At 42.2% G+C, this 25,608-nt stretch overlaps 1 protein-coding gene across 1 annotated transcript; it reads right to left on the reverse strand.

Moving 5' to 3' along the window:
- Window positions 1-1,593: 1,593 nt before the first annotated feature.
- Window positions 1,594-16,510, reverse strand: LOC149436866 (prostaglandin D2 receptor-like). The gene is made up of 2 exons (XM_089661367.1): window positions 15,674-16,510; window positions 1,594-1,867 (listed from the first exon to the last, which is right to left on the reverse strand). Exons 1-2 carry the CDS (start codon window positions 16,478-16,480, stop codon window positions 1,652-1,654), a joined length of 1,023 nt encoding a protein of 340 aa, XP_089517493.1. The 5' UTR covers window positions 16,481-16,510; the 3' UTR covers window positions 1,594-1,651.
- Between the last annotated feature and the right edge of the window lie 9,098 nt (window positions 16,511-25,608).

Below are 25,608 nucleotides of genomic sequence, written 5' to 3' on the forward strand. Positions count from 1 at the left end.
GCATTTCATTAAAGTGGTTGTAAATCCCAGACACAAAATATGAACAAAGCATATCCCTCTATAGTGTGTACTTGTCTCAGTCATGAGCACAAAGTGTAATTTCTGTCTGTTTCCCCATTCATCTGCTATCAGCATGAATCACTTCTGACAGCTTCTCCTGACAGCAAAAGAAAAAAGGTGACAGGGAGGGACCTCCAGCACACAGCCTGTGATTGATAGCTTCAGCTCTGTTCCTGTGTGCACGAGGGTGTGTCTTTTCCCTCCAATCAGCTCTCAGAGTTCTCATCCCTGAGCTCTGCTGTGTGTAAATTCAACCCCCCCCCCCTCCCCTTTTTTTTGTGAACTCTAAGATAAACTTTATAAATTGAGCATTTTGAACAGCTGCAGAGAAGAGAAGACAGGTACAACTTATGTACATAGGTACAATTTATGTAGGAGGATTAGTTAAATCTCTGTGTGTCACCTGAGGCCAGTCACTTTACTGGGTATATGTAAGGGTCTACAGACACTTTAACATCTGCAAAATCACATTTTGCAGTCACACTTGCAGTACCATTCATTGTTAATGGTACCCCAAACATGGTAAGGAGAAGTGCATTTTTGATGTAAAAGATGTGCTGTTAAAAAAAAAAAAAAAAGAAAAAGAAAAGCTTGGCGCTCAAAAAATGTGCTTGAGCTACTTTGTCGCATTTGTTCCACATACGGCAGTAAACTGAAATGCAGAAGTAAAATACCCTTTTCTGGGTGTGCTGTGACCAGTGTCACAGGGACATAAACTGAGGGCAAATCTAAAATTGTCACCAGAACAATTTCCTGTTGTATCTATGGAACAAGAAGTAACGAAATCTTGCCAAGGAAAATTGACAGCAAAAAAAAAAAAATATATATATATAAACAATTATATATACACTTTCCAAGAAATATTAATACAAGAGTCCTGTGTATACATCCTTGGATCTCGGTGTGCTTTGTGTATTCCAGATCTGTGCAGTAATCCAGTGTTAGACTTTGCAGGAACTTCCTGTATTAAAGACCACTCACTGCTGCTCACTCTTCTTGAGCATGGTGACTGGTCTTGTCTCCTCCCCCTCCTGTAGTAGGTGGAGCCTGCCTGACCCCTCCCACAGTTCTGTCCTCTGCACAGTCTATGTACAGTACAGTGAAGATGCCACTGCTATTCTAACAAGGTGATATTTGGGTTTGGAAAGGCAAACAAAGTGGATTTACATCGTTAATGGCTATTGAACAATATATTTCAATGAATGTTTCTGTGCTCGGGATTCATTTTAATAAAGACTCTGTACTTAAAGCGGAGCTCTACCCAAAAGGGAAAGTTCTGCTTTAAGCCTTCAAATGAACGGGCTCTCATGCCCACACAGCCCACACAGCATATATGTGAACAAGGGGTTAAAGAGGACGATCAGAGTTCAGATTGTCCAATTCCGCTTTTCAGCAGAAATCATTTGAAGAAGAATCATTTCTCCATCCCAGCAAGACTGTGAACACAACTTGATGTTTACATTGGAGTGCAGATCTGCTTTGATTCATCAGACATGAAGGAGGCATGACTGTAGATTCACTGGCTGATGTCCTCGAGAATTCGTCCACAGTCCCATAAGTCACTGACTGCACAGGTGCTAAGTTCCTTCTATCATAGGCTTACACTCTGCCGCAGAAAATGCGGTCTCCCATGGGTCTTGTTGTGCAGTTTGTTACATAGAATGCTGACGTGACGGTAAAAATGTGAAGTTCGGCAGATAATAAAAATCCACGGATCCACCACGGAATTCATAGAGAGCAACCTCAGAACGATAAGATCGTAATATTCATTGTGCTTGTCAGTAAATATTCCAGCATAGACTCGGGCCTGTGGGGGGAAAAAAGAAACAGCTTTAGAAGTGAAGTCTAAACATTAGTTTTGTAGAATTTTGCTTCATCCATTTATAAACCAGAGGAGCATTGTGCAGCAACCAATTTACTAGAAAGTGAATTCTGGTTGGTTCTGCGCTTTGCACATTGCTGTTAAATATTTATCTTCTACCCGCGCTACCATTGGCGGCTAAAGATGTCGATCACCAGGTCCCGGCTGGAGATTCTCCGGTGATCGCCGAGTAACACTGATGAGGGAGAGACCTGTGTGTAAACAACACAGGTCTCTCTCCTGCCAGCAAGGACATGCTGCTGTGTATTTCTCTGCACAGCAGAGAAATACACAGCAGCATGTTTCCATAGTAAAAACAACACAGCGCATTGTTAAACCACACACGGTTAACCCTTTGATCGGCCCAAATGTTAACCCCTTCCTGCCCAGAATCATTAGTAAAGTGTCAGTGCTTTTTATTATTGGTGTCACTGGGAATGTCAGTGATAGTTAGTCAGTTCCCACCCAGTGTCAGAATGCCTGCCGCAGTTCCGCAATAAGTCACTGATCACTGCCATTGCTATTATTAAAAAAAAATGAATCCATTATATGTACCGCCATTTGTAGACGTTCATGTAAATCAATTCATTTACACATATTGGGGTTTTTTTTCAGCAAAAACATGTAGCAGAATACATTTTGGCCTAAATTTATGATGACATTTGATTTTTTGATTTTTTTTTACTGAATATGGCTTTTAGCAAAAAGTAAAAAAAAAAAGTGGGTGTGTGTATGTGTGTATATATATATTCAAAATTGTCGGTCTTTTTTTGTTTAAAGCACAAAAATAAAGCACCCAGAGGTGACCAAATACCACCGAAAGAAAGCTCTATTTGTAAGAAAAAATAAGGACGTAAATGTATTTTATGTACAGTGTTGCATGACCGCGCATTTGTCAGTTAAAGCAACGCAGCGCCGTATAACGAAAAATGGCCAGGTCAGGAAGGGGAGTAAATCCTCTGGAGGGTGAGGGGTTAATGCATTAAAGTAAAATACATTCTGCCTTCAGAACCACTTTAAGTTTTGGACTATAATGCTGATTTGCACTATATTCTGTGTGCTTCCCATGCCCCCTAGTGGCTGTTTAATAGACTTCTTTTGCTTGACTTGTTTGCTCTCAGTAATGCTGCCTTAGAATAGAAAGTATTCACACGTCTCATTCTATCACATATCACAAAAATAAATGGATTATTCCTCATTTCGGGATAGTGAGTGAAGCATGTTCTCCCCATTGATAAACTGCATGTACTTTTTATTCCTTTTGCTTCCTGTGGTTCTGTACATTCAGAACCACCGATGTGGAGCACAGATACAGCGTAATGTCATAGAACAATTTATTGTGAACTGTATACAGATGTTTCAGGCTTGTTGGCCATAATCAGTGTAGTTGATGAAAATGAAGTGACTTGCACATGGCACTCTTAGTTTTTTTCATTTTTTTTTCAAAACGTCACAAAGAGGGAGATTTACTAAAACTGGAGCGCTCACAATCTGGTGCATGGGAGCCAATCAGCTTCTAACTTCAGCTTCCTCAATTACGCCCTTCTGTTATCTGTACTAAAGATGGCAACCCAGAAAGCTCTGCAAGATACCCACGTCCTACCAACTCATGGTAGCATCAGGTGGCCCTGCCCCTATCTCCTCCCCACACTTCTGTCCCTGTAGTAGAACTTGTGGGTGGGGGGGGGGGGTGGTAATAAAACCCTGTACATTTGGACCTGAGAGCAATCCTGTGTTAGGTCATGTATACAAAGAGGAGGGAGAGGAGCTGTGGATAGAGGGGTCAGGGTGGAGAGAGCACAGCCCGTACCTTCTCCAAGCTCTCCCCTCCTCTCTGCTGCTGTCACTACTTCTGTAGTGATTAGAGGGACAGAATTTGTACTTGATGGGGTGTGTGCTAAGAAAGGGGATTTGGGATCAGGAGGGATTGTGTTAGGTGGGGTGATTGGTGAGATTATTCTAGGAGAGGGGATTGGGGGGTGGTTTGTGCTGGAGGGGGATTTAGGTGATGATTTACAACCTACAGACCACTAAACTCTGCCTCACTGACTACATTTCAGGGCTTATTCACACCAGGTGCAGTGCGGCACCACATGCGTAGTCACATGTTTATGCGTACTGCACAAAAATGTGCTGTCTTTTGCAGACGCATGTGCGTGCCATTAATTCTTAATGGCACCCCCATGCATCTAGCCAATGTGTTTACACTCTCTCCTGATAAAATGCAAGGTACAGCAGTGCCATGCATTTTGGTGCATTTTCAAAAATCATGCCGGTGCCTTTTTGTGTGTTTCACATGCATAGAGCAGCCCATTAAAAAACACTAAAAAAGTGCAGCTCCTGGTGTGAATGAGCCCTCACACTGGCATGCCTCAGCATTGTGCACAATTCTAAGGGGTACCTTGACTGACAAGAAGTTGAGGAACACTGGACTAGCTAGTCCAGTGGACTGGGGAGAGTCCTTAAGTCTCAGGAGGAGTTTGAGAACCCATGGTGCCTGAAGACTCCATATTGAGAGGCCAGGGAGTGGGCCCATATAGCAGGGGGACTGCATCTGTTCTGGCTGAGTGAGCCAAGAGGAGTTGGGTGAAACATGTCTATAAGACCAAAGTAAAGAGAGCTAAATCAAGAAAAGCCAAGTGGCTTCGTATATTCTGTTGACTGTTTCAATGTTGGAAAACCCCTGCACGGGTGGGTTGGCCAGCCTTTAAAAGTTTGGACTGGCTTTGGCATGGACTTTACTAACATGTGAGTGTGTGTATGTGTATATATATATATATATATATATATATATATATATATATATATATATACACATATTTTTTCAACTGTTCTGGTGACGAATGATATTGGCACCTCCACAATGCCACTTGAAGACCACAATACGTGTATGTACGTTAGTACTTCAAGTGGTTATACCAGGATGATACTTGCAGCTACAGGCATCATCCTGGTATTGTTTTTATCAGCCAGCAGCCCGATTTTATGTAAAAGCCATCCTAGTAGTTAATTTTGCTTACTTTTACAGGTGGTAGAACGGGTAGTCCCACCAAAAAACCCAGAATTGAAGCTGGTGTTTCCACCGGCTTACCACAGAGCTTGCCGAGGGCCTGGATCATCCCCATGGTCTAGGAGACTGGAAGAGATAAGCATTTCATCACTTCCGGTTAGGGAAAATGTAAAAAAGCCATTTTTTTCTCTAGAAAGCATCAGATCAATGTCTTTTTAACATCATGCTTTCAAGGGTAGATGAGAGATCTGGGGGCTTATAGACCCCAGATCTCTCCATAAAGAAGACCTGTTGCTGCCTATTGTTATCACAAGGGATGTTTCCCTTCCTTGTGATAACAGCAAAAGTGATAAAGAAAATGTAAAGAGATATTGTAAAATTAAAAAATTCTAATACAATAAATAGTAAAATAAAAAATGTTGAAAGCGCCCCATCTCACCGTGCTTGCATGCAAAGGCGAACGCAAGTGTCAGTCCTGCACATACAGTATATTTAAATGACGATTGCACCACACATGTGAGCTACTGCCAAGAACATCAGAGCAAGAGCAACAATTCTAGCACCAGACCTCCTGTGTGACTGTAAACTGGTAACCTGTAAAGGCTTTTAAAGAGTCATCTATGGAGATTTTTTTTAATACTGTAGTTTGTCGCTATTGTAATTTTAAAGCATGACATTTTGGGTATCTATTTACTTGGTGTAACACCATATGTTATATTTTACCAAAAAAAATGGGTATTGTGTGCTTAAAATTCATTACAGTGCATTTTTTCCAAAAAACTGCATTTGAAAAACCACTGTGCAAATACCATGTGACATTGTAAAACCCATCATTTTATGCTCTATTGTTTTGGAGGTTCTAGGTAATTTTCTAGCAAAAAAAACAGATTTTTACATTTTTACTTGTCTTAAAGTGTGTAAATGGGCTTTTAGTTCTACTACTAAATACAATGTGCATGGATAGCTCCGTATCTCTAACCTGGATAGATGTCTACACGGCTACAAAAACAAGAGAAAAAAAAACATTTGTTTTTGCTCCACACCTTGATTTATTGAACACTTCATTTATTTTTTTTCTGGCTAGCACACATCAGCAAGTTCTTCCCCAGAATCCACCTAATCTGGCTGGCCCGTCATTCTGGTGTTTAATTATGTTAACATAGGCCTCTGTTTATCTCATAGAGGAAATAAAATTTTATACCGCAAAACGTTACTCAGTGCTGGGAATTAATTATTTACCTTGAAATTATTGTGCGCTGATAAAACTGTGCCAGCAATCTATCTTTAATCATGTTTTCTTTACTTTCTGCTGATTAAAAATTAAATAGGATGTTTTACTGCGATGAAACTGCTGTGTAAACTTTTATCAGAGTCCATGCCCCTGGGGGGTGCTCCATTTCATTACTGTACTTGTACAGTGTTGAAAGCAAGAATATAACTTACCTTTCGAATCGTCCATTAATAACTCAGGTTTGTTTCGGTAGTTATATGTTAAAGCAGAACTTTGTAAAGTGTGTGTGTGGGCGGAATGCCTTTTTGGGCTCTTATAACAAACACTGTACACTTTTGAAACCTTTCTATTTGCAAACTTCACTCCATCCATATCTCATGTACTGCACTTTTTTTATTCCCTTGTTTCCTGGGACATGGTCTGGGTGTCTGCAAAGGGCAATCCCTAGCCATCGCTTGTACACTCTGCAGTTGACATGGTCATCCTCCGTTATGAACTATGAGTAAGGTAGATCTAAACCCTTACTAAATTATTTTAGTACTGTGTATTATTAAATATGAATTCAAGCTGTGGGATTTTTACATGGGTATATTGGTTCAACTTTAACCATGAATATGCCATATCTGTGGGATCCCTCTAGAACAGTCCTTGTATTGCCTATTTTTGGCACAACTTTCAAAGGACTAGTCACCAGTATTGCCTATTTTCTCCTTGTTGTTGATCTCTTTCTCATTATTGACATACCATGCCTTGTTCTGTATTGTTTCTCTATGTGGATGTGGCCATCTTGGTAGAGGCAGGGCTTTTCTTCCTTATGTCAGAGCCTCCAGCAAGGAGAACAGTGAGCAGCACAATAATGCCATCACTACTCCAAATCTCATGAGAATAGTATTCAGAGGCAGCAGTGCCTTGGACCTCATTTTGCAAACTATGAGGCATAGGGGGAACCAGACACTCCTACATATCTGGAAGTGCTCTGCTATTTTGATGGAGGAATTTTAAGACAAACATTACATGTTTCAAGGTACTGCTTGGAGATCATTACTATTTCTACATATTCTCTAAGATAGCAAATCATCATTGTTTTTTTATTTCAAATCCACTTTGACCACTTGGCCTCTCACACCTGCTCACCCACTACGGAATAACAGCAAGTTTTGCATTTCTGCTATGGACCTGTTATGCGGCGACAAATTGTCATTACTCTAGATAACAGAGTAATACATATATTGTTTTTAAGAACAAACAAGGCTTTATTTACATGATATTGTCTTGCAATAATGATTTTTTTCCCCACAATCCTTAGACTATAAAATGCATCAAAACTAAACAAAATGACATTTTTCCATTTTGTGAGCAGTGTTAGTTTAAAGTTAAATAGTGTTACTGCAGATAAATATGTGCATTTTATTTTGTAATTTGTCCTGTTTAAGATGACTCTACAATTATGATTCTTGTACAAAGCACTGCAAAGTTATTTACAAATGAAATAAATTGTGTGTGTGGGGGGGGGTGTTATTTTTGTTTTTTCAATTCTGCACGTTTTTAAATGAGAAATGTGTAAATAAATAAAACTGCAACAAATAAAAAATCAGCAGATAGTAGTTGAACAGAGGAGACTAAGGAGTTAATTAGGGCTGCTTAGAGTAAACTGAGGGTTAATAAGGGGTTAAACAGAAGAGAATTTTATTTTAAACAATTTTATTTTTTACTTGTCAGGTTGCTTTAACTGACATCATTTGCAGATCTCTGTTCATCTCTTTGATCTGCAGATGAATGAATAAAATGATACAAAAGTAACAATATGGTACTTTGTATCTTTGTATAATATAAAAATATATATAGTATAATTTGTATCTTTGTATAATTGTGCCTGGATTGTTTATAAACACTGATTTAGACTTTTTTGACAGCTAGAGCTGCCTATGACGTCTCTTGAGTAAACAGTAGTGCCAGCTTTGATTAATCAAAGCTGACAATTATTCTACACTTGGAAGGGGGGATACCAGAAGCAAGACAGAGAGACTAGACGTGCTAAACACATCCTTTGTACAATTATGACATTTTTTGGGGGGGTGTGGTATGGCCAAAGTCTGCAACTAATTAAAGAAACACTGCCATTTTAGTCATTCATGGCAAAGTTAAGGTAAACAATGACTATAACTCGCTGGGGTGGTGGGCAATCTGGAAGCACTGCTAATTTGCCCTGAATGGGCAAGTGACAGTTTCTCTTTCTGATGCCAGTTCCTTTCTGCAAATCAGTGGCTTCTCTTCTTCCTGAGTACCAAACCTGAAACAAGAATGTATAGAACAAATTCTGACTTCACTGACTACATTCATGTTCCAAGTCAGATACTCAAATTCTACTGATGCCACAGAATCAGCACAACTTCCAGGTAGTTTTATATGAACCTTTGTGCCAGCCCCATATTTGTCTTGGCACAGGCACAAATGTGGTAAGACAAGCAAAGTATCTGGGAACAGTCCTTTTCTCTACAAACACAGTTTACTAAGCAGGGGTAAATTACCGGTGCTTCGTTTGCAGTTTCCCCCGATTCTCTATGTCTGGGCTGGAGAATCTGGAGAGAGAACACAGATCGCCAGTGAAGGGCTGAGATCGCTCCTTCATATACTGGCCGTCTGTGTGATGAGATGATCAGCGGAGAACATGTTCTCCGCTGATCATCTCGGTTTCCTAAACCACTAATGATCGGAGATCAGCAATGATCCTCAGGATTGCCGCTGATATCGGTTTCATAAAAGCACACCATAGTGTGGTGTTTAGCGGCAGAAAAAAAAAAGTCAAATGCCTATAAAACAAGTGTTTGACAGCTGCAGTGTAGGGCTGAGATCACTCCTTCATATACTGGCCATCTGTGTGATGAGATGATCAGCGGAGAACATGTTCTCCGCTGATCATCTCGGTTTCCTAAACCACTAATGATCGGAGATCAGAAATGATCCTCAGGATCGCCGCTGATATCGGTTTCATAAAAGCACACCATAGTGTGATGTTTAGAGGCAGAAAAAAAAGTCAAATGCCTATAAAACAAGTGTTTGACAGCTGCAGTGTGCATGAGGCTGAAGACTTGTTAAAAAAAGAAGAACCTTAAGGCAAATGTTAAACTAACGCAATACGTGTATATAGTTATACTGTGAACACATCAGCATTTTCATTTGATGTTGTACAACAGGTCCTCTTCCATGAGGAACATATGAGAACATACAGTATGTCTGCACACTATACTGGGAAAGCTTTCCTTGGGAAAACCTAAAGTGGTGACTTCCTCTTGGTCCCAGTGGACAGGTTATTTTTAATGCTTCACAACATGTTGCAAAAGTTTTTCAAGAATCTACTTCTTCACCCTTCATTTCTGTTATTGTCTTCCCCATAATGTCTGCTATTTTCTGTACTCGCAGGCAGAAGTGTTCCAGTTTAGCAGGAATCTGATGGTCTCCTATAATGTTTTCCTTGGAATTATTTTCCTCTTGCATAAGGTTTCCTAAATACATAATTACTTATCTAAGCAAAATTTGCGGTACTGCACGATCACTAATATGTGTTTTTACTGTTTGTTGCAGCAACATGTTACGTTGTGTTACAATGTGGCACAACCCATCTGCACCAGTAAAGCACAGATATGAAAACTTTCTCTTTCAAATCCAAACTTTCAGGGTCCCTCTTTCCTTCACATTAAAGTGGAACTTTACCCATAACAATTTGATAAAAAAATAATGTTCTTTAGCAAGGAACATACATTATTAATTAGCTACCAAAATAAGTGTGTGTTACAAATTGCCTCCAGCATTGTTCCTGTTTCTTCTTGTTGGAGGCGGCTATTCTGCTGAAACCCAGTGCACCTGGGCAGCAGTAAATCTTTAGGCTGTTAGGCAGTTCAACCTCTACATTTTTCAGAACAGTGACTAAAAATAGAGTAATTGAGCATGTGCAGAGCAGGGTGAGACAGTGTATTACTGGATTTTAACTACATGCCGCCCAGCCACTGTACATATGCGGCGGCACTCACAGGCAAAACCACGTTTTAAGACGTGGGTTTTGTAAACAAATAGGGGGCGTGCGCGAGGCGCGCCGCCGCCCTATCTGTCCCACGGATCACCGCCGCAGATGTCAGTCGCCGGGTCACAGCCGCTCGTTAGCGGCTATGTTCCGGCGATCGGCGGCAAACGGTGACAGACAGCACAGCTGGAGTAGCTGTGCTGTCTGTCACTTCCCTGTCAGCTCGAGGATGAGCTGATCGGGAAAGAAGAGTTTCTCTTTCTCGATCAGCCTTGTCCCGCCCAGTACACACCCCCACCCCCTAGTAAAACACTCCCCTCACTCCTATAACTCTTCCCTGCAAAATAAAGTTAACCCCTTCCTCCCCATTGCCATTAGTACAGTGTCAGTTTTTTTTTTTTGCACTGATCACTGTATTAGTGTTTTTGGGGATGTCAGTGACCCCAAGTCAGTACCCCCCAATGTCAGAATGTCCACCGCAGTCCCGCCATAAGTCGCTGGTCGCTGCCATAAGTCCCTGATCACCGCCATAATTCGCTGATCGCCGCCATTATTAGTATAAAAAAAACCCTAAAAATCCCAGTATCTTTCCCGCCATTTGTAAACACTATAACTTTCACGTAAACCAATTAATTTACACGTATTGGGTTTTTTTTTAGCAAAGACATGTCGCAGAATGCATTTTGGCAGAAATTTATGACTAAATTTGATTTTTGCATTTTTTTTTTACTGGACATGTTTTATAGCAAAAAGTCCACAATATTTTTTTTTTTTCCTCAAAATTGTCAGCCTTTTTTTTATAGCGCAAAAAATAAAAACCACACAGGCAATCAAATACCACCAAAAGAAAGCTCAATTTGTGGGGAAAAAAAGGATGTAAATTTAATTTATGTATTGTATTGCATGACCGCGCAATTGTCCGTTAAACTAGCGCAGAGCTGTATAGCAGAAAAATGGCGTAAGTTGCAGTATTTATACTATAGTTTGTAAACGCTATAACTTTCACACAAAGCAATCAATATACACTCATTGGGATTTTTTTTACCAAAAACATGGAGCAGAATACATTTTGGCCTAAATTTATAACCAACTTTGAGTTTACTATATATTTTTTATAGCTGAAAGTAAAAAATATTGTTTTTCTTCAAAATTTTTGGCCTTTTTATGTTTATAGCGTGAAAAATAAAAAGTGCACAGATGATCAAATACCACCGAAAGAAAGCTCTATTTATGTGGAAAAAAAGGACGTAAATTTTGTTTGGGTGCAGCATTGCATGACCGCGCAATTATCAGTTGAATTAGTGCAGCGCCAAGTAGCAAAAAGAGGCGTGGTCATAAAGGGGGGTAAGTCCTCAGGAGCTCAAGTGGTTAAACAGTATAGGCACTTACTTTTTAATAGTTATACCTGCAAAAGGAGCATGAAGTGATCTCAAATGACTTAATTTTCTGACTAAAGTTCCACTTTAATCCTCCTTAAGGCCCTCTTCATTGTAAAATGTGCTTCACTTAAAAACATAATAATGTAAGGTACTTTGTGTGGCCCTTTATGGTGCCATTAATTCAGAAAGGTTCCCCAATACACAAGTACAGTAGGTGGCAGCAGACCTGTGTGGCAATGCAGCAGGACACACCTGGCACACTTTGTGGTTTGATACATTAAAAAAAATTGCAGCAGATTCAGTTCTTCGTTAATTGTGAAGTGAACAGGCTAGCTTAGCACAAAGCATGTTATAATGTGAAAAATCGCAGTGCCTACAGAAAAATCTAATTCACGAAGGAGTCCAAAACAGCTTTAAAGATTCAAAAGACAGCCAACACATTTTGATGCCAAAACAGGCTCCCCTTCATCAGGGAATAGTTTCCCTGCCTTGAGGGGAAAAAAAACCCAGCAGATCGCCGCTGTCAATAGAGAGCTCTGTGTTGTTTACAGGGGCGGACTGATAACTCATGGGGCCCCCGGGCAATAGGTGATCATGGGGCCCCTGTGTCCTTGCCCAAACTCAAAAAAGCCTATGAAAAAGGTACCAGGGGCATCTCATGGGGCCCCCTACTGACCCCGGGCCCTTGGTCAGTCCGCCCCTGGTTGTTTACCTACACTCACTCCACTGATCAGCGGGTCCTAACCATAAATCACTGACCTGAGAATTGCTGATGGGCATGTGCTGGAGCCAATGACAGCACAGTCAGGTGGTTGGGCACATGAGCACGCCCCCTATCTGGAAATGCAAAATCACACATATAGACGTGATTCTGCACAGCTGGCCCACACTGTAGCAGTAAAACTACAGTGTGCAATTGGCAAGTGGTTAAAAAATGCTACTAAAGCTGCATTTTGCATGCACATTTAAGCACTTTAAGCATTTGAGCATTTAAGGATTCCATTGACCAGAATATTAATTTATTCTAGCCAAATGAATGATTGCTAAAGTACTAAACACATCTAGGTGCATCAAAAAGCCTAAAAGCTCCTCTCCTGAACATGTTGGTGATACAATTATTTCAGTCTGTAATGCTCCTCTTCTAATATGCCTGCAAACACCCACACTATATTGCCAAAAGTATTGGACCAGCCCTCCAAATCATTGGATTCAGGTGTTCCAATCACCTCCATGGCCACAGGTGTATAACATCAAGCCCCTAGGCATGCAGACTGCTTCTACACACATTTGTGAAAGAATGGGTCGCTCTCAGGAGCTCAGTGACTCCAAGCGTGGTCCCGTGATAGGTGGTCACCTGTGCAATAAGTCCATCCGTGACATTTCCTGGCTACTAAATATTCCACGCTCAACTGTTAGTGGGATTATAACAAAGTGGAAGCAACTGGGAACAACAGCAACTCAGCCACCAAGTGGTAGGCCACGTAAAATGAGAGGGGTCAGCGCATGCTGAAGCGCACCGTGTGCAGAAGTCAACAACTGTCTGTAGAGTCAATAGCTAAAGACTTCAAACTTGGTGTGGCCTTCAGTTTAGCACAACAACAGTGTGTAGAGAGTTTCATGGAATGGGTTTCCATAGCCGAGCAGCTGCATCCAAGCCTTACATTACCAAGCGCAATGCAAAGCGTTGGATGCCGTGGTGTAAAGCACGCCGCCACTGGACTCTAGAGCAATGGAGACGTGTTCTCTGGAGTGACCAATCACACTTCTCTGTCTGGCAATCTGATGGATGTGTCTGGGTTTGGTGGTTTCCAGGAGAACGGAACTTGCCTGACTGCATTGTGCAAAGTGTAAAGTTTGGTGGAGGGGGGATTATGGTGTGGGGTTGTTTTTCAGGGGTTGGGCTTGGCCCCCTATTTCCAGTGAAGGGAACTCTTAAGGCATCAGCATACCAAGACATTTTGGACAATTTCATGCTCTCAACTTTGTGGGAAGAGTTTGGGGATGGCCCCTTCCTGTTCCAACATGACTGCTCACCAGTGCACAAAGCAAGGTCCATAAAGACATGGATGATCGAGTTTGGGGTGGAGGAACTTGACTGGTCTGCACAGATTCCTGACCTCAACCCGAAAGAACACCTTTGAAATGAATTAGAGCGGACACTGCACTCCAGGCCTCCTCCCCCGACATCAGTGCCTGACCTCACAAATGTGCTTCTAGAAGAATGGTCCAACCTTCCCATAGACACCCTCCTAAACCTTGTGGACGGCCTTCCCAGAAGAGTTGAAGCTGTTATAGCTGCAAAGGGCGGGGCCAACTCAATATTGAACCCTACAGACTAAGACTGGGATGCCATTAAAATTCATGCGTGTGTAAAGGCCGGCCGACCAATACTTTTGGCAATATAGTGTATATACACACACATAGCATATCTGTGCATGGGACACCCAAGCTAACATATCAGTGCTATTACAGGATAAAAAAACAATCGCCAAATGTCTGTAAAACTGCCATTTTTCAAGCCCAATGTGCATGAGCCCTAAGCATTGACAGCTTCTCTTGGATGTACCCCTTTGAGCCTATAGAAAAATCAAGACCTGGAGATGATCCCAACAATTTTATGCTTGCTGGTTACAATGATTCCGTGTTTTGGAAGATCAACTGTTTGTCCTACTGACTGCTCAGCTGCCAGACAGAGTTCATCTTGAGAGTGCAGAAACTTAGTCAAGTTTATTCAAGGAAAGAACAATATACAGTGACAGAGCAAAGCAACCAATCAGAACTAATCTTGCAGATTTTTGTGTATAAGCCTTTTGGCATGATTTTCATATCTTCACATTTCATTGTATTTCATAATGAGTAAAATATGCCTGGAGTGTTGTTGACGGTTCACATATGAAAATATTAGTGTTCCTTTTCTTTAAATACAGAACAAATAATTTATCTTCTCAAGTTTAATTCCTCTACCATTGACAGAACAGATGAGCTTTTGTTATAGCCGCACGTATGCCTCTTGTGCAGGAGCACAAACATTAATATGGTGTTGCATGAGGTCAGAGAAACTACCAAAACTTGTGTATGTGAAGCCAAAAGTTTTGCTTTTGTTTTTGGTAGTTTAGAAGGGACAGAACTGTCAGATGTTACTGCTGTCTGGGACTCCCTTCACAAGATTTCCTCTCACTTCCTGTCCTGGTGACAACAGCTTCACCAGACAGAGTGCCAGAAAATCTGCAACCATAACACAGACAAATTTAGATGTATAAAGTTTTTGGCTGAACGTGCTCTTTAACCTCTTGTCTGCCAAGGTACATTTCTAAACAGGATTGTAAACAAGGGGTTGAGGCAAGCTGGTTGCTGCTACTGCAGCTGTGAGCTTGGTGTGAATTTTACCAGTCGGAGGATCACGCAGTCAGTCCAATCAGGCCTGCTTGTCTGTTTTCAGGCAGATCCTCCATTTACCTCTATGGAGCGGTGCATGTAAACAGACTTATGTCCATTTACACCATCGTACATCCAATTTGCTAAAAAAAAAAGGAATGAGATCCATGCCCCTCCATCTTGGTGGATTGAAGGGCAGCCGGCCCATTTACATCTGACTACCCTTAGAGCAGGCTGTGTCCATGTCTGCTCCACCTGTCAGCAGACAGATCCCCCGCTAAGCAAGACGATTCAGCCCTGTGTGAAAGGGGACTTAACAAGTCTGGTATCAATTTACTCAACGCAATCCCTTCTTTTATATTCTACCCAAAAATTGGATATTAGATTGAGTTTGTGTGTACAAAAATTAATATAATTGTGTTTTTGTCCTAAAAATATGCTTTTGATATATAATTGTTCAAATATTGTACAAGAAAATATTTCAGTGGCCAACATTTTATTCTCCAGGGTCTCTCTCTCTCTCTCTCTCTCTCTCTCTCTCTCTCTCTCTCTCTCTCTCTCTCAGGGTTAAAACAGGCAGTAATAATGCAAGAGGTCTTCTGACAGGGGCTGCAATGTGTACTGCCCCTGTGAATGAGCCCTTATACTAAAATGGAGGTAAAAAATTTAGCATTTTGGACATTTAAATCATATGTAGGTTTGCAATAAAATATTCTACTTTAATATAATGTATACTTACAGTCAGAGGCAATGAGCAGACAGCAAATAAAGCAGTCATGACTGCTAGCAGAATTAGATGGTCCAACTCCTTCATCTGTGCTTGGTTCCCATCCATCCCTTTGTTGCCTACATTGGCACGAACAATGATCCTCATGCTATTATTCCGGTACATTGTATAGAGATGTCTCATGATGGCCACATTGAAGAAAATGATGGCCAATACTATTAGTCCCATAATTGTACCATAGAGCATAGAATAGATGCGATCCCCAAGAGCGGAGTCCCTCATGGTCATTTCAATAAAACACCAGGTGCCGGGACAATATTGCACAAACCTCCCAATTCCAAAAAAAGGCAAAGAACAGAAGCCCAGGCTGAAGATACAGGCCGCAACAGGGACCATAAGCCCAAATTTGTTGGTGATGTGTCTCTGATAGGTAAATGGATAGGCTAGAGCCAGCCAACAATCGACAGCCATAGCCAAGAGGATGAGGGTGGGCGCCAGGCCGAAGAAAGTCATGCAAAAGGCGAAAAAATGGCACAGTTTTTGGTTCTCAGTCAGTTGGAATAGAGTTTCATTTTTGGAATAAGCAGCTATTACAACTGGGCACACAATAATCTTCCCCATGAGATTTACGATGGTGAGTCCTGTTACCAGTACGTAGAAAACTGAAGTCTTCTTGTTCTTCCCATTTAGCTTGTGTTGCCAGAGGATTATGAGGGCAATGATGTTACCTAGGAGGCCAGCAGCAAACAGCACAGAACCAGGAACCACAGAGTGGTCACCTTGGATGTCTCTCCTGGAGGAACAAGGGTAGAGCTCCATCTGAAGGCTAAAAAACGGGTAGATGCAGTCGGAGTGCTGGCAACAAGTGTTTGTGTCTGATTCTGTAGGCAGATTTTCTGAGCACTTTCTTACAGAGTGTGCGGGGTGGAGAGATTGAGTAATTACGTGAAGTGATCATTTTAATAATGCATACTTTATTATGGGATGTAGGCCAGCTTGTAATTTGTAATCAGAAGGAAATAAATGTGCTTCTTATGAACAACAGTCTGTGAATTGCCAAGAAGAAAAAACGGGGAAAAAACATTTATTGCAACATCTTAGAACTTTATGCAGAAATTCGTTAGCTTTTGGCCATTTCTCCGCTTCCCTGTGTAACAGGTAACATTGTTGCAGCTGTGACCGTCCATTTAAATGGAAATGTATAATGGTTTTGAACAGCTTATTTATTTATTTTTACTTTCAATATTGTTTTCATTTATAAAGAGAGGATTAACAGCACAGTACTGCTTGTATATCAAGAGTACAAAACAAAAAAAGAAAAAAGGAGGTACAAATATCACATTATTGATCCCAAACTGACTGTACAATATGGGTGGTCATTGGGGCATGGTTCCTCGACAACAACAGAACTCTGATTAAACCCAACCCTTGTTGACAATAATAATCATCAGTGTATGCAAGCCCTCCCCGGCAATTCCTGGTAGCATATCCTCTGTTATTGTATGCAGTTTTTTTTCCTTTAAAAAGGTTTTTAAAAAAATGAAAAATGTTGGTGCGCATTCTCTCAATATAAAATAGTGTTACTAAACCCACAACAGTAAAATCAGTCTGTATATGCAGTAAAGCATGCTTGTTATACTCACTGTGGAACTTAAGGGATTAATCCCCTGCCAGGGGCAGACTGACAACTCATGGGGCCCCCGGGCAATAGGGGATCATGGGGTCCCTGTGTCCTTGCCCAAACTCAAAAAAGCCTATGAAAAAGGGTACCAAGGGCATCTCATGGGGCCCCCTACTGACCCCGGGCCCTCGGGCAGTGCCTGAGTTTCCAAATGGTCAGTCCGCCCCTGTCCTCTGCATTGTGTAAAAAGGATGTTTGATCCTGTCTTCTCCAATCCTCCCCTTCCATATATGATCCGTTCCTTCCATATATGATCCAAAACAAAAACCAAAAAGGTTTTGCCTTGACATACACGTGCTACAGAGCAATTTAAAGTACATTTTGAGAATTTAAGAGACAGAGACCGCAAGAGAAAAGGAGAGAAAGCAAGAATGAAAGATGGAGAGAGGAAAAAAGAGAATAGGAGAGGAGAAGAGAGAGAGTTTAATGATTTCACTGGGGGGATGGAAATAAAAGGTTGGAATCAGGGGCGGACTGACAACTCATGGCGCCCCCGGGCAATAGGGGATCATGGGGTCCCTGTGTCCTTGCCCAAACTCAAAAAAGCCTATGAAAAAGGTACCAGGGGCATCTCATGGGGCCCCCTACTGACCCTGGGCTCTCGGGCAGTGCCCGAGTTTCCAAATGGTCAGTCCTCCCCTGTCCTCTGCATTGTGTAAAAAGGATGTTTGATCCTGTCTTCTCCAATCCTCCCCTTCTTTTACTGCCCCCATTCCATCTGCTGATAGTACAGAGCCTTGGGGGCACTCTGCACATGCTCAGTTTGGTGTGTATTGCTAGAGCGTTTTTTTCTTTGGGAGAGTGCACATGATCAGCACAGGGCCAATCAGCACTGTACAGACAGAGGGTCAGGGGTTATGCAGCCTCCTAGGACAGTGAAAACTCCTCCTACAAGCTCAGTTCTCTGCTGGACACTGATAGAAGTCACAAGACTGCTCTAAATGCTGATGAGAAAAGGTATTTAGCAGTTTATATTTACTCAAATAATTGCATTTTCATGTTCTGTATACTGTGGGAGACCAGATATAGTGAATGCAGGGTCCGGGGAGACCAGATATAGTGAATGCAGAGTCCGGGGAGACCAGATATAGTGAATGCAGGGTCCGGGGAGACCGGATATAGTGAATGCAGGGTCCGGGGAGACCAGATATAGTGAATGCATGGTCCGGGGAGACCGGATATAGTGAATGCAGGGTTCGGGGTGACCGGTTATAGTGAATGCAGGGTCCGGGGAGACCAGATATAGTGAATGCAGAGTCCGGGGAGACCAGATATAGTGAATGCAGGGTCCGGGGAGACCGGATATAGTGAATGCAGGGTGACCGGTTATAGTGAATGCAGGGTCCCGGGAGAGCGGATATAGTTAATGCAGGGTCTGGGGGGACCGGATATAGTGAATGCAGGGTCCGGGGAGACCGGATATAGTGAATGCAGGGTCCAGGGTGACCAGTTATAGTGAATGCACGGTCCGGGGAGACCGGATATAGTGAATGCAGGGTCCGGGGAGACCGGATATAGTGAATGCAGGGTCCGGGGTGACCGGTTATAGTGAATGCAGGGTCCGGGGAGACCGGATATAGTGAATGCAGGGTCCGGGGTGACCAGATATAGTGAATGCAGGGTCCGGGGAGAGCAGATATAGAGAATGCAGGGTCCTGGGTTTAGTAACACTTTAAGGAGAAGTAGCACCAAAGCTGCTTTGGCTTTACTTCTCCTGTGTATCACAGGAGTGCACTGTGTTCTGCACTCCTGTAACCCATTCTCAGCTGACAACTGCTGACGTGCAGACTGGGAAAAGATACAGACAATAAAGTCAGGATCCACCTGGATACCTGTACTGACAGCTGGCTCAGCCTCTCAGAGAGCCACTGAGAGCCTGAGCCAACAGCTCCCACCACCCCTTCACAGCCCGGTGCTCCAGTGAGCGCTGTGTTGGGGGGGTAGAGTAGAGAGCTGGTGACTGGCACTCACTGGCTGTCTGCTCAGTGAAGGATGAGAAATGAGCAATCAGCGATGTTTGATCGCTCAGTTCTCAGTCTTAGAAGCTGTGGGGGACAGATGCTGCAACCACCTAGGTGAGTTTAACTTAAAAAAAAAAAATAAAACTTTCAGTAATGTGCATTTCTGTGTAGCATTTAATCATACTTTAAGGGTCCATGAACACTGGGTTTAAAAAAAAAAAGCCAGTTCTTTCGGCAGGAAAAATACTCTTGTATAGATCTTTTTCGTACAGGTGTTTTGGAGTGTTTAGCATTTTTTCTGCCAGAAAACTTCTCTCAAAAATTCAAGCCAGAAGGATTTGTTTTCTGCCTTGAAATGCTGAGCTTAAAATATGCATCTAAGCATCCTAATTGTGCATGGACACATAGGTTAACATTGAGCTGCTTCCTAGATTGTAAGCTCCAAGGAGCAGGGCCCTCCTAACCCTCTTGTATTGAACTGTATTGTTGCTGTATTGTCTCCCGCAGGGGCGGACTGATAACTCATGGGGCCCCCGGGCAATAGGGGATCATGGGGCCCCTGTGTCCTCACCCACACTCAAACCATACCTAAAAAAGCCTATGAAAGGTACCAGGGACATCTCATGGGGCCTGCTACTGACCCCGGGCCCTCGGGCAGTGCCCGAGTTCCCAAATGGTCAGTCCGCCCCTGGTCTCCCGTTATATTGTAAAGCTCTGAGCAAACTGTTGGCGCTATATAAATCCTGTATAAAATTAATAATAATACAGGCTAAATGCCTCTAGAAGCAGCATTTTTTTTAAGCCAGTGTGCATGGACCCTAAAAAACATCTATATTTTACAAACATTTGTTAAGTGTCAAAAAAAATTCTATTGTAACAAGCATTCGCTTTTTTTTAAATCAGATGAATTCTTAGAGATATTCATATTTATGATCTGCAGCCCCCCCAGAAGATATATATTAAAAAAAAATTGTATTTACTTTTGCTTCAAATTGAAACTCTGCTACTCCCCCTTTGTCATTCTACAAAAATCAGGTGAATTCTTGGAGAAGGATTTTGATCGTTTTTATTATCTGCAGCCCTGTAATACAGGTCTGTGTAATTGTATGAGCAATATAGTCCTGAACATAACAAAGAAAAAATAAACACAAATATATATTTAAAAAAAAACAATGTGCTTTTGCTTCAAGTTGGAACTCTGCCAATACCCTTTATCAGTCTATAGTTAGTAAGGGTGTGACTATTGGCTGCTTTTGTTATAAACTGGTTTGGTGAGCAAATAAGTGATGTGAAAATGTGAAATCCCCTGAAAACGGACACTAACAGCAATAAAAGCTTGCTAATGGTTCTCACCATTCCTCTATCTAAAACTAGCCAAAGCATTAATAATATTCATGCAGGTACAGCAGAGAGAATACGTATTGAATATGTCTCATTTTTCTCAGTAAATATATTTCTAGGGGGGGCTGCTCGATCACCCCCCTCTCCTTTTGCTGACCTGCTGGGCTGCATGCTCGGATAAGAGTCTGGTATGAATTTTTGGGGGACCCCCACGCCATTTAAAAAATGGGTTCCCGTCAAAATCCATACCAGAGCAGAAGGGCTTGGTATGGATGGGAGGGGGGACCCCACGCCGTTTTTACAATAAAAAAAAAATGTAATTGTCAGGCAATGGCGACAATTCTTTTGACATTCAGCGGGAACCCCAACGACCGCTGAAACACAAATGAATGTTTCACTACTAAAACTCTGAATGACTTAACAATATAACTCATGCGGTATTTTAGTAACTGTAAGTGGTCGAACTTTCGGTAGGTTCGAATGTTCGACCGTGAACCAAACCGAGGGGTGTTCAGCCCATCACTAGTGCTCAGGTGCAGTGCAGTTCCGGTTTAAGGACTCTCGCAGTTGGTTTACTATATGTAGTAGGGATTAAGTGACAAATTGAGCAACATATGAACCTTTCTGCCAGTGCGTCATTAGATGGCAATGCTCAGTGGAAAATGCAGATAGATCTGCCTAAAGGGATGATTGTACTTAGAAAAAAAATGAAATATACCCCAGGGCACACATGAGCTTTCTTTCACACATTAATTTGCTACACGGATTTTCCTGGAATAACCCCACTTTTTCTGCTCCTCTTGTGTACGGTTCTTAGAGTCTCCCATTCTGATATGGCTATAGAAAAAAAAAATACTTTGTGCAACTGACAAGTGGGCAGACCTTGTTTAAATTGGCTCATAAAGAATGATTGGAGCAGTGGGGAAGACGCGCTCACTTCTCTGCATCATTAAGGCTCAGCCCAGAGCTTTTCATAACTGTAGCACCACAGGACGCTTGAAACATTGCGCACAGACCATGCAGCAGGGTTATTCCAGGGAATGCCAGGTAGTAAGGCAAACCTCGTCCACCAAAGGAAAAATTGTTTCCTTTTATTATGTAAGTCCAATTATCCTATAAATGATTGGATCTCCCTGACTGCAGTACATCACTATCAGCCCAATGCTGTAAAAGGCAGCCTTATTGACTGTGCGAGGAAATGGATTGCACTGCTGTCATCCATGCCAGTGGTTTGCACCAGAAAAAGATTTGGCCATAAATATCTGCCACTCTGCAAATTTGTAGAGTTCCTATGAATATCTGTCTGTTGTGCCATTTTATTGGTTTATTTGATGCACATTTGCCAAATACTTTCATCTGCAACATGTCCTGTCCAGTCTTGTAAATACCTGTGATTGGAGGTGACTGTAAACATATAGATAGGTCCCTCAGATATAACGAGTTAGATGCAGGAACCCGTTCTTAAATCTTGTATTTTTCTGCTCCTATCCTAAGCATAATTTGTTTTAATGGCAAACTTCACTTTTTGAAAAAAATACATGCACATTTCTTTTGCAGGTAAAAAAAATGTGCTGTTATTATTTTTTCTCTAAGAAGCTTGCAGAGCATTTCACTTCCAATCAGCAGATAGCGAGTGCAATCTCAGGCTCCTGCAGACTCTGAGCATAGCTGTCTGCCCATACCTCGTTGTCAAGGTCCTACCTTTTCCCAGAGGTTATGCTGCTCCATGTGCTGGCATCCATCTTGGATTTCTGCACAGCATGGTGAGAGTCTTTTATGCCTTCAGGCCTCTGCGGTCCATCCCCCAGAGTGGTGTGGTTGATCACATATAAGCCTGTTGTCCGCATGTGCCCTTTGCATTCGTGTCTTGTGTGTTAGTGTGACTATAGCTCTGTTTATACTCTCGTGGCTCTCCTGGAATCTGACTCGGCTTTTGACTGACCATTCTCTGTGTTTCCATTGATCTGACCTTCCGTTGCTGAACCCGACCTGTTATTCTTGTCTACCGTTCTGTACCGTTTGTCCCGTTGTTATCGACCTGGCCTGCCCGACTATTCTTTGTCTATCTGCTCCCTACCAGCTACACGCCATTGGCGGTGGCCATTACCGCAGCTGGGGTGTGTCGGCGGCCGCGACCTGGTTCCTGGCTGCGTCAAGTCCATCCCCACCATCAGGGGCCCTAGTGAAGGGCAGCCTGGGACTTAGACTCCGCGCCCTGAGGGACTCCGGTCTGTGGGTGGTGGTTGTCATCAGTCAGTGCGTGACCCTGCCCTGACACTCGTATGGGCAGGCAGTTACTTGAGAGAAGATCAATGAACTATGAGAGCACTCACCAGCGCCCTCACAGTTCATTGAGAACTCAAGCCGTCTGCCACAATGGCTGATGGTAATTGTAGTCTATCCATTCACAGGAAACTGTCAATGAATGACACGGCTGTGTGGGCGGAGCTCCGCACAGCCACACTGTTTTCAAATTTTGATATTTAAAAAAAAAAAGATACATAGGAAACATAAGTACAGGTGTTTTTTTTTTTGTTTTTTGCAATATCACTTAACACTTTACGTGAAAGCTTAAAAATGTTTGGGTAGAGATCTCTCACCTTAGATATACCCATCTTTGATGCAAAACAGCTGTTATGCAAAGCACTAAATATTACAGTGTCAATACTTGTTATCTGAAGCAGAGAGTCTGTAATGCCAACAAAGCCGTCTCACCATTTCAGGAGTTTAACACTTAAAAGTCTGACACTTGTAATAAACCTATACTGTAACAAAAATTACTACTTAACAGTTTCTTAACGTACAGCAAATACGCACTTATACTTCTAAAATGGCAAAAATGAAACCGATAAACGAGGACTCCTGTGAATTCACAATTATACCTGCCTAGGCAATTTTTTTCCCAGAGGTTTCCAAAACCTCTGAATTCCCTTTTGAAGTCCAACCTCAAAGACTCCCTGCGAGATCCAGCAATCTCAAATGGAAACTTGGGCTACTATCCCTGGGTCTTAAAGGGAGACAATCTAGGTAAAACGAAGACTGGCTCAGCTTACCTGACCAGCCACACCTTTTATCCCACTTCTGACACCAGTTGATAGGAATCAGCCTATGTCTGTAGCCCCTGTCCTTGTTATTTTCACCCTCAGGCCTGGGAGAAAGAAAGCTCCAGACACCAAAGTGTGCAAGCTAAATCTCTGAAAGTTTAATGCAAAACAAGAACTGGTATACAGAACTCAGTAAGCATTGCTTAATCTTAGTATGACCAATTAAACCAGTGGTTCTCAACCTTCCTAATGCCGTGACCCTTTAATACAGTTCCTCATGTTGTGGTGACCCCCAACCATAAAATTATTTACCCAGTAACTATAATTCATGAAGTGTCGTTTTACCTCCAATACTGCTGCTTTCAACACAGTAGCTGCTTTTAACACAGCAGCTGCTTTCTACACAGTAGCTGCTCTTTACACATCGGAAATATGTGTTTTCTGATGGTCTTAGGGGACCCCTGTGAAAGGGTCGTTCGACCCCCAAAGGGGTCGCGACCCACAGGTTGAGAACCACTGAATTAAACCTTCTATTCTTATCAGTATAGTTATGTGAAGAACAGAAACTGAGGGATACCATAGAAGGTAGTTCCGGTTAGTGATCCATAACACATTAATTCTGTGCCTTGACCATATATTTAGAGGTGTAGTTGAGGAATCTAAAAGGGCACCTTCAAGGTCTAGTTCACCTTTACAGAAAATATGAAAAGTTGATTTAACACCCTACACCCCCCCCTCCCCAACAAGCAATTTTCCGCGGCTCTCACGGAATCTCCTGTCCCACCAGGAGTCCCAAGCAACCAGCCGGTGGGTCCACTGTCTGGCCGGAGAGCCAAACAAAGCTGGAATTGGCTTTGATCAGCTCTCCTTTATTGTAAACCAGAAGCAATGACCTGATATCGCTTCCGGTTTCCTCTGAAACTTTCAGCGCCATTTTTAAAAATCTGCAAGCATTCAAAACACCAATCTTGGTGTTTTGAATGTTTTCACATGCAGAGGAGGAATTTGGGGTCTTATAGACCCAGATCCCTTCATAAAAAATGTGTCTATTGCTGTCACAGGGGATGTTTACATAATAAAAAGAACATTTAAAGTGACAGTGTGAAAAAAAAAACAAATTAAGTGCCCCCACTGTGCCCCGTGGCGAACACACTCGTCAGTCCAGCATGTAAAAAACGGTTGTCCCAAATGTGAGGTATCGCTGCGATCGTCAGATTATGGGCAGTAATTCTTGCACTAGACCTTGTCTTTAAATCCCAATTTACATAATCTATCTCCGTTGCACGAGCAGGCACAATTTTAAAGTGTCACATGTTTGCTATCTATTTACTCGGTGTAACATCATCTTTTTTATATTTTACAAACAAAAATGAATTATGCATTGTGTTTTTTTTATGCAATTAAATAAAAAAAAATAAAAAAAGCTTGGGGGTGCTAAGCAAAAAATACCGATTTTAAAATGTAAACAAAAAGTGCCAGAAATGGCTTGGGGATGAAGTGGGTAATATAGACTTCTTACCAGGGGCGGACTGACAACTCATGGGGCCCCGGGCAATAGGGGATCATGGGGCCCCTGTGTCCTTGCCCAAACTCAAAAAAGCCTATGAAAAAGGTACCAGGGGCATCTCACGGGGTCACCTACTGATCCCGGGCCCTCAATAGGGGATCATGGGGCCCCTGTGTCCTTGCCCAAACTCAAAAAAGCCTATGAAAAAGGCACCAGGGGCATCTCATGGGGCCCCCCACTGACCCCGGACCCTCGGGCAGTGCCCAAGTTTCCAAATGGTCAGTCCGCCCCTGCTTCTTACTCATAGCAACCAATCAGAACCCATTTTCTCTTGATTTGACTATAGCACCATGAATTCTGATTGCTAAGAACTACTAAAAACACTTTGTTGAATAAGTTAGATTTCCTCTTGA

This window comes from Staurois parvus, unplaced genomic scaffold (assembly GCF_062004578.1).
Source record: "Staurois parvus isolate SC_StPar_1 unplaced genomic scaffold, SC_StPar_1.0 ptg001329l, whole genome shotgun sequence".
NCBI classification, from domain to species: Eukaryota; Metazoa; Chordata; class Amphibia; order Anura; family Ranidae; genus Staurois; species Staurois parvus.

Coding starts and splice junctions, on each gene's coding strand:
- LOC149436866 (XM_089661367.1), bottom strand. CDS start 16,480: ATGGAGCTCTACCCTTGTTCCTCCAGGAGAGACATCCAAGGTGACCAC. Junction 1,868..15,673: donor TCTGCTCATTGCCTCTGACT/GTAAGTATACAT, acceptor TTCCCCCCACAG/GCCCGAGTCTATGCTGGAAT.